Source organism: Typopeltis vanoorti, chromosome 13 (genome assembly GCF_054136105.1).
Source record: "Typopeltis vanoorti isolate ZY-2024b chromosome 13, IOZ_Tvanoo_1.0, whole genome shotgun sequence".
Classification (NCBI taxonomy): Eukaryota; Metazoa; Arthropoda; class Arachnida; order Uropygi; family Thelyphonidae; genus Typopeltis; species Typopeltis vanoorti.
The window spans coordinates 65,248,150-65,260,875 of NC_143561.1; the positions used below are offsets into that span (position 1 = coordinate 65,248,150).

The window sequence follows — 12,726 nt, forward strand, 5'->3', positions numbered from 1 at the left end:
CTCCACTCCACTATACACCACTCTCTGATGATGTCTATCATCAGCCACCACCCATCCATGCCACCAGTCTCATTATCCATTCCTTTCTTTCATGCTTACACAGTGATCAAACTATATTACGAAAAATTATGGATACAATTACTGCATTAGAGTAAAACTTTAGTTTAATATAAACCAAAATATACACTCGACGTTTCGACCTTCACATTGAGGTCATCTTCTAGAGTATACGTATATATACAAAGAAACAAGCTGCACTAAATCTACATGGCATGCTAAAGTTACCGATCAACTGTTAAGACTATTTACCTGACATCTGGTGTTAAAAAAAAAACTTCACTACATTAAAGCTGGAGTCCTGTTACTATTATTATCTATTAGGTTACAAAGTTAATTAAGCTGGAGAGTAACATGTTCATTAATAAAATAATAGATAAATAAATAAAAAGAAAAGAAAATTACTTATATAAGTATACATATAAATTGCAACTGGTATGGATAGTGGCCAATAAAAAATGAAAAATTGCTTCAAGTCCTAAAGTCAGGGTTTGCTGGAAACTAAGTACGCTGAATGTGTGCCATCCAAATTCTTGGGATTTTTAAGCCCCATTATTATTAAGATTAGGGTGGTTAATCAAAATTTCACAGGCTTCTTTAAATTTCCATTCATACCAAGTTTTTGTATGAATGATGCAAAGAACAAGTACTTTTCCAATCAATTCGAGGTAGAGTGTTATGAGCGTGATCTGAGAGGCCTGCTTCACCTAAATTATTATATTTAATGTTTTTTTTTTTTTTTTTTTAATGGATAGGGATTGTACATCCAGTTTCCCCAGTCAATGGGGGAATCCTCAGAGGTGTTGAATATGATTTTTAATTTTAAAAGTGGTTTAAAAGTGGCATTAGAGTCCTACATCATTATAATCCTACAATGGAATCCTACATCATTATAATTTTAATGCCACTTTTAAGCCATCTTTAAAATTAAAAAACATATTCAACACCTCTAAGGATCCTCTCCCCCCATTGGCACACCCTGGAGTTTATTGCATCTATTGCATCTGTAACTTACCTTATACTGGGGAAACTGGACGTACAATCCCTATCTGTAAAAAAGAACACAAACGGCACATTAAATATAATAATTTTGGTGAAGCAGGCCTCTCGGATCATGCTCTTAACACTCTACATTGAATTGACTGGAAAAGTACTTGTTCTTTGGATCATACAAAAACTTGGTATGAACTGAAATTTAAAGTAACCACCCTAATCTTAATAATAATGGGGGGCTTAAAAATCCCAAGAATTTGGATGGCACACATTCAGCCTACTTAATTTCCAGCAAACCCTGACTTGAGGACTCTAAGCAATTTTTCATTTTTTATTGGCCATTACCCATACCAGTTGCAATTTATATGTATACTTATACAAGTAATTTTATTTTCTGTTTATTTATTTATCTATTATTTTATGCATGAACATATTACTCTCCAGTTTAATTAACTTGGTAACCTAATAGATAATAATAGTAACAGGACTCTAGGCTTTAATGTAGTGAAGGTTTTTTTTTTTTTTTAACACCAGCTGTCAGGTAAATAGTTTTAACGATTGATCAGTAACTTTAGCATGCCATGTAGATTTAGTGCAGCTTGTTTCTTTGTATAAAAATAAATTTCGTGTGATGATACTGCGTTCCCCCTTTTTATGGGAGTTCACAGTACCATCTAGTCCCCCTCAAATCTTATCCAGGCTCCGGAACTGGCATAGGCTGATGAATCCAACCTATGGCTGGGTCAGTATTCCTGACTGTAATCCGTGTGTCCTCAGACCAGTTTGCCTGCTTGCGGGATGAAGTTTCTTTGTATATATACTTATACTCCAGAAGATGACCTTAATGTGAAGGTCGAAACGTCGAGTGTATTTATTTTGGTTTATATTAAACTAAACTTTTACTCTAACACGGTAGTTGTATCCATAATTTTTCGTAATGTGTCATATTCATTCCCATTTTCTCCAAGTTATATAGTAGTTTATCATGCAGTATTCTATTAAATGCCTTTGCAAAGTCCAGCGGTATCATGGTGTAGCTAGTTCCTTTATCCAATTCTGCTGTCACCATATTATAAAATGTGAATAAATTACCGAGACAGGACCTACCTTTTCCAAAGCCATGCTTCCCCTATAAAGTATCATATTCCTATCTACCCATTCCTGAATTTTACTTTAAACCAACTTTTCCAACATTTTAACCACCACTCCAGAGATACTAATTGGTCTGTAATTTACTACTTCTGTCTTGGAATCACTTTTATGTAATGAAACTACAGGTAATGGACAAAAAAAATGGAAACAGTGACACATTTCTATTAATATGGAGTTGATCTGCTATGGGCATCTAGTACAGCCTGTGTTCTTTGATAGAAAGAATGTCAGTGCTTGGAAATGAACAGGAGAAATTTTACAGCATTCACCAACAGAAACCGGATCAGTTCACCTTTGTTCTTTGGAGGGGAGAAACATTGCCTGAAACATTGTCTATAGAACATTTATGGGACACTCCAGAATGTCCCATAAATGTTCTATAGCATTTAAATCTGGCAACTGGGTTGGTCATGTTCCACAAACAACTGGGTAACCACATTTGCTCAATGAATAGGAGCATTATCCTGCTGAAACATGGCCGGCTGAATAGGAGAAAAGTGTGGGATTGAAAGATAACATGCAGCATCTACTTTGCTTTCCAATACAAGTGGATCTAAACCATGCCATGAGAATGCACCCCATACCATTACAGAACCACCAAAATCTTCCATAATTGGAAATAAGCACTCTGGCTGGTAAGCTTCCTTCGGCTGATGCCACAAAAGTATTCGTCCATTTACAGCAAAAGTATGAATGTGGATTCATCGCACCATATCACATCCCTCCACTGTTGTGTAGTCTACTGCCTGTAATCTTTGAAACGTTGGGACACAACGACATGAGTTGACAAGAGTGATCAAAGGCTTGTGTAAGGCAACCCAAATGTGATATCTAACTCTTTGTAGTTCCCGGTGCAGAATTGTTGTTGAAATGGGTTTCTTGTGACCAGTGTTGAATTTTTCACACAATTGCTCAGCAGTAGCCTGCCTATTTTTGTGGTACAGCACACTAATGTTCGGATGTCCCTCTCTTGTGGTAAGTACGTTCATCTGCTATTACATTTCATTGATGATGTTTGCCCTGTCGACTGCCATGTTGACATAACTTTAGAAACTGTTCCTCGACTAACATATGCAATTTCAATTGTTCTGGTCACAGATGCACCTGCCAGCCTGGCTCCAACAATCACACCCTTTTCAATGTCACTGAGGTCCTCTCTGGATTCCATTCTAACATGTAATAAATGGTGCCAAGACTCCATTGTCTTCATACACATGTCCCTACGAATGTTGGGAATACATCTGCATATCAACTGCATCTGTGTTTGGTGCATCGTAAATGCTGCATTGCAACTCATCTATCTCAAAGATCGCATCAGTCTCTGTCACCTCAGTAACGGAAAAGTTACCCTTGGATGATATACCCTTGCAAAGCAATCACTTAGTAACTGAACTATTTCTTCTGCTTCTGTAACTTTCCTGCCATCAGCACTGAGTAAAGTTATCTTTCCATAATCATTCTTTCTCTTACTTGCTGTGTAGAAAACTCTTTTGGGTTTACTTTGGCCTGCTTTGCTAATTTTTTCTTGAAATCTGATTTAGCCTTCCTTATAGAGTTACCATTCTTGCTTGTGCTTTATATTGCTCATGAGCATGCTGATCACCATGTTTTATTCCTTCCATAATGCTTTCTTTTTTTTTTTTGTAGCTCCTGCTTTATATTGATAATTAATCCTTTATATTGATAATTAAAGCAAGTAGCATTCAAAAACTCAGTCATTTGGTTAGAGCCATGAAAATATTTAGCTTAATAAGTTGTTTCATTTAAACCAAAAAAAATGCAGAAACTTTTCAACACATAATACAGCAGTATTTAGAATAGGCAAATAGATTAGCAGTTCTGCATAGATACATTGATAGTAGGTTGAAAGTTATATGTAAAATCTTGCTCTGTGTTCAGAAGTCCTTTTATACAGAGAACAGAAAACTTCTATGTCCAAAGATCTTGTTGATGGGTAAAAATTAAAAAAAAAGTGTTTTTAAAGGTGTATAGTGTGACTATTGTCACGAATTGTGCTACATTTCTCTCAGTATTGAAGTATTCTTTAGTAGTGCTGCTTTTGGAATTTAGTTGTTTATATTGTGGTATTTTTGGGTTCCTGAGAATGCAAGATCAGAGTCAGACATCTGCAGTGGAAGAAAAATAAGTTTGTTATTTGCTATTTAGTATAGTTAAATATAGTGTATACTTGTAGTATACACTATATTTAACTATAAATTGGTTAAAAAGTTAAAGTTAAAAATATGTAACTATAAACGAGTAAGTAAATTGGCTTACAGTAGAGCGTAAACATAGTATTTAGCATTTAGTTTTAGCATTTAGGTTTAGTTGTAGTAGTATTTAGCATTTCAGTCGTAAAATGCTAAATACTCATTTATAGTAGTTCCTCGGAACAATATAAATGATGGTGGCTGCTGCTGAGCCAATTACAAATGGCATGTCACCGTTCAAGGAGTCTATTTTGCATAACATAATAAAGGATTTTGTGGCACGTATGCATTCCAGCAGATGGATATGTGGTGGGTGAGAGAAGGGGGGAGTGCGTATATGCTTAAAATTTAGGCAATGAGAGGAATTCAGTGAATAATTAGTTGCTACAACATCTGGCTTCGTTGCATCATAAGCGGGAGATCTTCAAGAGACGAGTAGTGTGATAGGTGGGAATAACAATCAGTTAAATATGAATGAAGAAATAAGAGTGGAGGAATGTGGAAGGCTTGAACAATTGTGAAGTTTTTGGAGATGGTCATGATTGGGAGAATGAATGGCGAACTTGCAGAGAGAGAGAGATAGATGAGCTGAAAGACAGGGAATGTCTCGGGAACGAGATGAGAAGCATGAAAGATGAGATTAGGCGAATGGAAGAGATGAATGCAAGGCAAATCAGAGTAGGAGTGAGAGAGAGAGTTATGGGAATGATAGAAGAGGAGAGAATAGAAACAGTAGGAGAGAGAGAATGAGAGAGAGAGGTATGAGAATGATAGAAGAGGAGAGAATGGAAACAGACAGAGAGCGAGAATGAGAAGAATGCGAGGGAGTGTTGGAATCAGGAATAGAGTGATGCCAGGACAGCAGGTACGTAGGGTAACACAGAGTGAAAGAGTTGGAGGGGAGAGAGAGAGAGAGAGAGTGAGGGATGCAAATGAGCAATCAAAGAACAGAGTAGTAAGAGCTGTGATTATGGAGACTCGATGATCCATGGAATGCAAGATAGGATGCCTGAGGAGTGTTTGCCTGGATTAGCGATAGAAAGTGTGGCTATTGCAATTAAGTGGGGTGAAAGGGTGGATGAGACGATTGTGATGGTAGGCACGATTGACTTGATAGGCAATGTAAATCGGGTGGCGAGAGATCCGAGATTCTTGCTCGAGGTTGTACAAAAGAAAACGCAAAGAGGAAAGATAGTTTGTGCGTGTTATCCTGGTATGATAATCAAGAGCTTAACAGAAGAGTAGTAATAATGAATAGCATAATTGCCAGAATGTGTCACAAGAGAGAATTGGAATATGTGGATGCTCAAAGGGCATTTGAGGACAGAAAGGAACTGTATGCGAGACACTGCTTGCATTTGAATGAGGAAAGACATAAGCATCTGGAAAGATTGCTGTTTTCTGAACGAGTTGGTTTGTCAATGCAAGGAAACTAGAACATGGTGGATGATAGCAGGGGGTGGCCTCTTGTGGGAATAGGTGCTTGGGGAAATGGGGACAACATCAGGTAACACTGAGTCCGGTAAGTTCTGGAGGAGATAATGATAGGTATAAAAGCAGTGACATTTTTATGCTTTATACTAATGCCAGGAGTATCCAGAATAAAGAATTGGTGGTGTTGATTGCATTAGCCTCATCAAAGATTATTGGGATCTCTGAAATGGGCGGAAGAAGATATCATAACAGGAATAGAAGTAGCAAGGTACAGCATTTTTCGACAGGATAGGAAGGAAAAACGTAGTGGTGGAGTACTGCTTATGATAAGTGATGAGTCATGTCCTCTAAGAGTGGAGGCCTTGAAAGGCAGTGACACTAATAGTTTTGAAAGCATATGGTGTGAAGTAGAGATGGGCAAGATAGAATATTTAGTGAAGTGTTGCTACAAACCAAGAAGCACAGAGGGTGGGGAGCAGGAGATGTTTAGGCAGTTAAGCTGGCAAGTGCAAGAAGGATTGTTATGGGAGATTTTAACTACAGCAGTATAAGCTGGGAAGAGGGAAATGCATGTAGTAATAAGGGAATGGAATTTCTAGACTTCTTGAGGGATAAATGTCTTAGGCAACATGTGGTAGAGGGGAACAAGAGGTTCAAGAGTTTTGGATTTGGTCATAGTATCAGAAGAGCTGATAATAACTGAGATGACATCTCTCCCACCAGTTGGAGAGAGTGGCCATATGGTAATGACTTGGAAGATGAATAGACATGCAGGAGTATCAAAGAAAAGGGAATGTATGTGGGCGGGTTATTATAATAGTCTTAGATATCAACTTGGGACAGTTCCATGAAGGGAGGAATTGGAAGGGTGAGATATCATTAGTGCTTGGGAATTGGAAAGGAATATTTGTTAGCAGCAATAGTAAGCTGTATTCCACAAGTGAAGAAGATAACACAATTTGGTGTAAAGTGGATGACAAACAATATCAAACAGAAAGTGCAAGTGAAAAAGAGATTATGGAAGAGATATAAGGAGAGGGGTGAAGAGCAGATGCATGGGGAATATAAGACTCAGGCCAGGAGAGTGACTAGTATGGTGAGGAAGGCAAAACTGGAATATGAGAAGAGATTGGCATTAAGATCCAAAGAAAATCCTAGGGAATTTTTTTAGCTATGTGGTCAGTAGGAGAAGAAATGATTGTGGAAGAATGACATTGTGGGATAAAAATGGGAATAGAGTGACTGATGAAGAGGACATAGTGGTCATAGTGGAGTTGTTCAATGAACACTTGATTGGAGTATTTCATCCTGGAGAAATAGGTTTTAATACTAGAGGGATAGGACAGGTTCAAGGTTTAGAGGTGCAAGAGGAGAGTGTGATCCAAATACAGAGTACTCTGGATATCACTAAAGCTGTGGGACTGGATGGTATTTCACCACGGGTTTTGAGAAAATGTGCTAAAGAACCGACAGCTCTGTTGACCTGGCTTTTCAATAAAAGTCTGACTACAGGAAAGGTACCCAGGGAATGGAAGAAAGGTAAGATAGTGCCGCTGCACAAGGGTGGTAGCAGACTGGAAGTGCCTAATTATAGGCCTGTTTGTGTGTCATCAGTAGTTGTTAAGGTCTTGGAGAAATTAGTGAGGAACTATATATAGCATTGTGCAGATGAGGGTAATGTTATCTGCGAGAATCAACATGGATTTGTTAAGGGGTGCTCTTGCTTTAATAATATGATTGCCTTTTGTAATAAAGTGACAAGAGCAGCTGATGAGGGAAAGGCATATACTGGCATTTTTTTGGATTTGATAGGGTACCACATGATAAGCTGATACTTAAGATGCAGCACATAGATTTAGATGTCAGGTTAGTCAACTAGATTCAGGATTGGCTGTCTGAAAGGTATCAGAATTGTGTATGGTAGGGCAATATCAAGGAGGCAGAAGGTTACAAGGAGGGGGGGGGGGGTTCCACAGGGCTCAGTACTGGGACCTGTATTGTTTAACCTTTATATCAATGACACTGTCAATAGATTGCAAGGGGATATTCAGTTGTTTGCAAATGATGTGAGGCTGGGCAGGGTTATTAGTAATAGTGCAGATGTGGCAGCCCTTCAAGAGGATTTGAATAACTGGATAGATTGGAAAAATGAATGGGGGTGTCTGTTTAATGCAGCAAAATGCAAAGTCTTGAAGTTGAGGATACATCGATGAGAGGCTACATACTCAATTGGAGGAGCTGTACTGGAGAAAGTAGGGGGAGATAAGAGATCTAAGGATGATGATTGATAGAAACTGAAATTCAGGTAGCTAATTGCAAAGGTGGTGAAGGTAATCCAGAGGATTGCTGCAATACTGAGAAGGACACTGACCTGCAGACATAAACTGTATCAATTTACAGTCACAGTATGTTTTATGCAATTCATTTCATAAACAATTCTAGCTTCAGTGGAGCATATGGTATGATATTAGGAATAATTAGTGATTACATGTATGATGAAAATACCATAACTAGACTTTCCATAGAGTATATTTATTCAGTGAGAAGAGTAAAAATAACTTGGAATACATCACGAAAAGCATTGTTCCAATAAATGTAGATAAATAATGTGTTAAAAACGTGAGACAGCTGTTTTACTTTCTTCTCAACTGTAAATTTGATATGAGTGTATCCAGAATTTATCTTGTCTAAAATGCAATGTAAATTTTTTGCGGGGAACACCACAGTGCAAAGACATCAACAACGAAATTGAGCCAAATGCATTTCAGAAATACTGTATTAAAGGCATGGTTTTCAAAATATATGCCTACCAAGGAAGAACACAAATGCATCATTGAACTATTTGAAAACTTAAAATTAAAACCACTCACTAAGAGAATCTTTTCAGCGTCAGATAAGACTTTGGAAGAAAGATTAATGACAATTTATGTATTCATACATTTACAGAGTCTGCAAATGTATCCCTTACTAAACAAAATGAACAGAAAATGATTTCGGTTGGCTTATATAAATTGTTTTACCATGACAATTTCCCTTGATATAATCAAACTGTTGAAGTTTCACTTTCCACTATGAACATCTTCATGGCATTGCACTCGATTCATAGCACAGATGGTAGCCAAAAGTCACTATGGCAGAGTCCTTGAATTTTAAATATATAAATGAAAACCTCTCCACTATTCCATGAAATTAAAAAAGAACTAATTATTATACATAATTAATTTTCAAAATATCTGTCATTTTTGAAATTGTGTGTTATACGTGAAACAAAAACACCACAGAAAATCCCTTGTTATTTGGCCACTTTAATTGAAGAGATGACTTGTATGCGGTAAGCTGTGTAAAATCTCTCACGATAAGTAATTTCATAACTTATGTTCAGTTTTACAGGGTTTTTAATTCAGGAAAATGTACTAAAAAGGCATAAAATATTTATTAAAATAATATTCTTTGTAAGTTATTGTGTTCAGGCTTTGTTATAATAATGTAACACATGAGTCAGCAATTTACAGTAATATTAGTAAAGAACAAAGAGGATTACCCTAAGTGGAAAGTTACAGAGACTTGCAAAGAATGACGTCATCATATCCAAAGGTCAGCAAGTGCCAAGGACAATGATTTCGAAAAGCACACGAAGATGATGTCAACATACCCGAGGGTGAGCACATAAAGTTTAGAGAAATGCATGCATTTGAGAAAGACGGAAATCTAGACTTATTTATATAAGGCACCTCATCAGTAAGAAAATTTATCCCAGGTTTCTTAATGCTTACTCTTGCCTGTGATCACCACCACTTGTGGTCAGGAAGTGAAAGAGAAGCTTCTTTGGTTCATCTACAGCATTCTCTTATCTGAAGATCACTGCCATTTGTGGTTAGAGTGTAAAAGAGAAGCTTTGTTCATTGTCTATTTGGATTGACACTATGAGAGAAATGTGTCGTGTTATCAGGAAAGAAAGGAGCAACACAGTGAGTGAAAAGAAAGATAAGAAGATTCTTGTGGAACATTTGATTAGCGTGAAGGACTGTTTGTGAAAAAGGAATTTGTACGTAATTGTGTTACTGAAAATATGTAAAGTGAATTTGTGTAAAGATTGTATGTAATATGGTTATGAGACATTATATAAGTAATAGTAATTTAGGCCTAACCAGCATGTGTCTTAAAATTGTGTATTGTTATATTTAGATCTTAAACTATCTCAGAGCTAAAGCTTAGAGTAGTAAGGAGTTTGTATCTACTTTGTGTGTATACTGCAAACACTCTTTAGGCTTAAATAAATGATTTGTAAATAACACACTGAACTGTAATTTGTCAATGCACTATCTCCAAAAACTTCAAATCTGTGCAAGAGTAGTAGGTATGATTTTTATTTAATTTGCCATGACTGATTTAAAGGTAGAATAGATTAAAGCAGGGAATACAAATACGATTAAGATATCTGCATTGTCTTTGGATCATCTTATACGCTCACTCTTAATATATAGTCCAGCTGGCGCAGTTGATGAACAAACAAATTTGTTAGACTACAGAGCGTGAAACATAAGATATAGTATAAGCATATATACATGACAGCAGTCAGAATTTAAGACGGCCGACCATATTAATGAAAGATAATTAAAGAGAAAGACAACGCAGGGTATTACTAAATATAATATATATAAATATATATAAATTTTACAAATGCCAGTGTTAACAGTTTAGATATATATAATTTTAACAAATGGTGCAGTTGACATATAAAATTAACACTGCTGCTAAGTTGACAGATAACATTATTTATTCTGGTAGATAATCATGAGTAATCAACATATAAGCCTATTAAGTTTTAAGGAAATAAAGTATACTAAAATATTAATAATAAAAACTTTAATACTTTTCTATATTTCAACAATGTTACATTGCTATCATCAGGGATGATCACAAAAAAACAATGATATGTGCACACAGGCACTAACATTGGACAAATGAGGTAGGAAAAAAGGCAACCAAAATCAGGCCTAGAATCCTGAAAGGTCACTCTATTACACCACAGCAAATACAAATATGAAAGACTGTTCCTCGAATCTGCCTCAGCTCTAAAAAATCTTCCAAACCTCAACAAATTTGGGTGAAAGAGATGCCTCAAATTTGGGAAGCATTAATCCTCAGATCTTCAGCCAAATGACCAAGACTATCCAATTTAGTCTACTAGGAGGTGACGTTTAGGATCTGGTTACCAACTTGTTAGTGTCAGTGCCTGTGTGCACATATTATTGTTTTTTGTGATCCCTGATGATGGCAATGTAACATTGCTGAAATATAGAAAAGTATTAATATTAGTTTTTATAATTAATATTTTAGTATACACTGTTATTTCCTCAAAAATTAATTATGTTAACATTATTTATTGTATTACTCGAAACACATAAAAATCATTTAAAGAGATACATACCTTTGGTACTTTAATTATTGAATCTTTGGTCCTTTCATCATCATCATCAGATTCTGAGTCAGAAAACCTATTCCCAAAAGTCCCCAAGTATAATTTTGTTGCTTCGCACATTTGCTTTTCCAGCACACACTGTCTGACATTAGCAAATACTGCAAATGATGAAGGATTGCTCTTAATTGCCAGATATGGGGGTTGATGGATTGGTCCTTCGGCACTATCATTCTGTAATTGGCAAACAAATGTTATGAGTAAGTATTTTTTACTGAAAAAAAATCTTATTACTTAATTAGCTCAACAGAATGAAGTTATCCTGTAGTGTAAGTCTGATTATTCAGAAATTTGTCCAGGGCATCACATAATTAAATATGCATTTATTTCAACTAAAAAAAAAGCAGAAATAACATTTAAACACATGAACCAAAACTTACCAAAAATTAAAATAACTGATTTCATAATAATTAATTTTGAACTCAGTCTAAATGCATTAGCATTTCTATAATGTGTCCAAATGATATCAATAAACCAATATTTTAAAGGATTGTTATTAATGATTACTTATTATCATCAGAGACTTCAAGGAGGTCAAGAACTCATCGTGAGAGGCCTACATCATCCACATCTGCTGCAATACCTTCTCTTAAACTCATTTGCATCACATACACTCACTCACTTCAACAGACAAACTGTTCTGCTCACTCACTCCTCACAAAGCAAATCTAGCTCTCATTCTTTTTTTGACTGCACACAAACTTCCAGAGATGTCCCCTGTCCTGTCATCTATATAATGAAAAAATTCCATCACCCAATACTCCATAACATCTTTTCAGAAGTTTATAAGTATCTCTAACATAGCACCCCCCCCCATCCTGCTTATCAGTATCTGTAGCTCACATACTCTCCAGCTGTTCTTATCTACATTTGATAATCCTGATATTGTGAATGTTACTTCTTTGCATACCTATTCACAGCTTACTCCCATCAGAATTCAGGAGCAAAATTACAGTACCAGAAGCTTAGGTAAAGGTCATATTAAAGCCTTATAAAGAGACAAAAGGACCCTATCCTTTATATCAATGTTCAAATCAATATTGCAATTATCCTCTAAGTTGTATTTGAATCTTAGCTGGGTAACTTTTCAACTTTAACTTCTTATCTACCACAACTCCAAGATTCCCAGCCTCATCAGTTTCTCTAAGCATAATTCTATCAATAAAACATGCCACTGATCACACCACAGTGTGCAACTTTACACTTACTAACATTGAAATGATAGTCATTATTATTTGTTACAATTCCAGAGTACTCAAGTCATTCTGTAAGTACTGCATATCAACAGTATCCCCGATTGTCCCACCTATCTTTGCATCATCAACAAAATATTGAATACCTCCTGTCAGGTCCCACCCAATAACAAATGTACAAACTGAATAACAAGTCCAAGGATTAATC

The 12,726-nt window shown here is 36.2% G+C and overlaps 1 protein-coding gene across 1 annotated transcript in view; it reads right to left on the reverse strand.

Moving 5' to 3' along the window:
- hiw (MYC binding protein highwire) overlaps positions 1-11,930 on the reverse strand; it is a 1,014,282-nt gene extending 1,002,352 nt beyond the window's left edge. The window contains exons 1-2 of the mRNA XM_090402616.1: positions 11,886-11,930; positions 11,278-11,499 (exon numbers count right to left, since the gene is read on the reverse strand). Coding sequence (XP_090258742.1) covers positions 11,278-11,499; positions 11,886-11,930 — 267 coding nt within the window. The remainder of the gene's footprint in view (positions 1-11,277; positions 11,500-11,885) is intronic.
- Between the last annotated feature and the right edge of the window lie 796 nt (positions 11,931-12,726).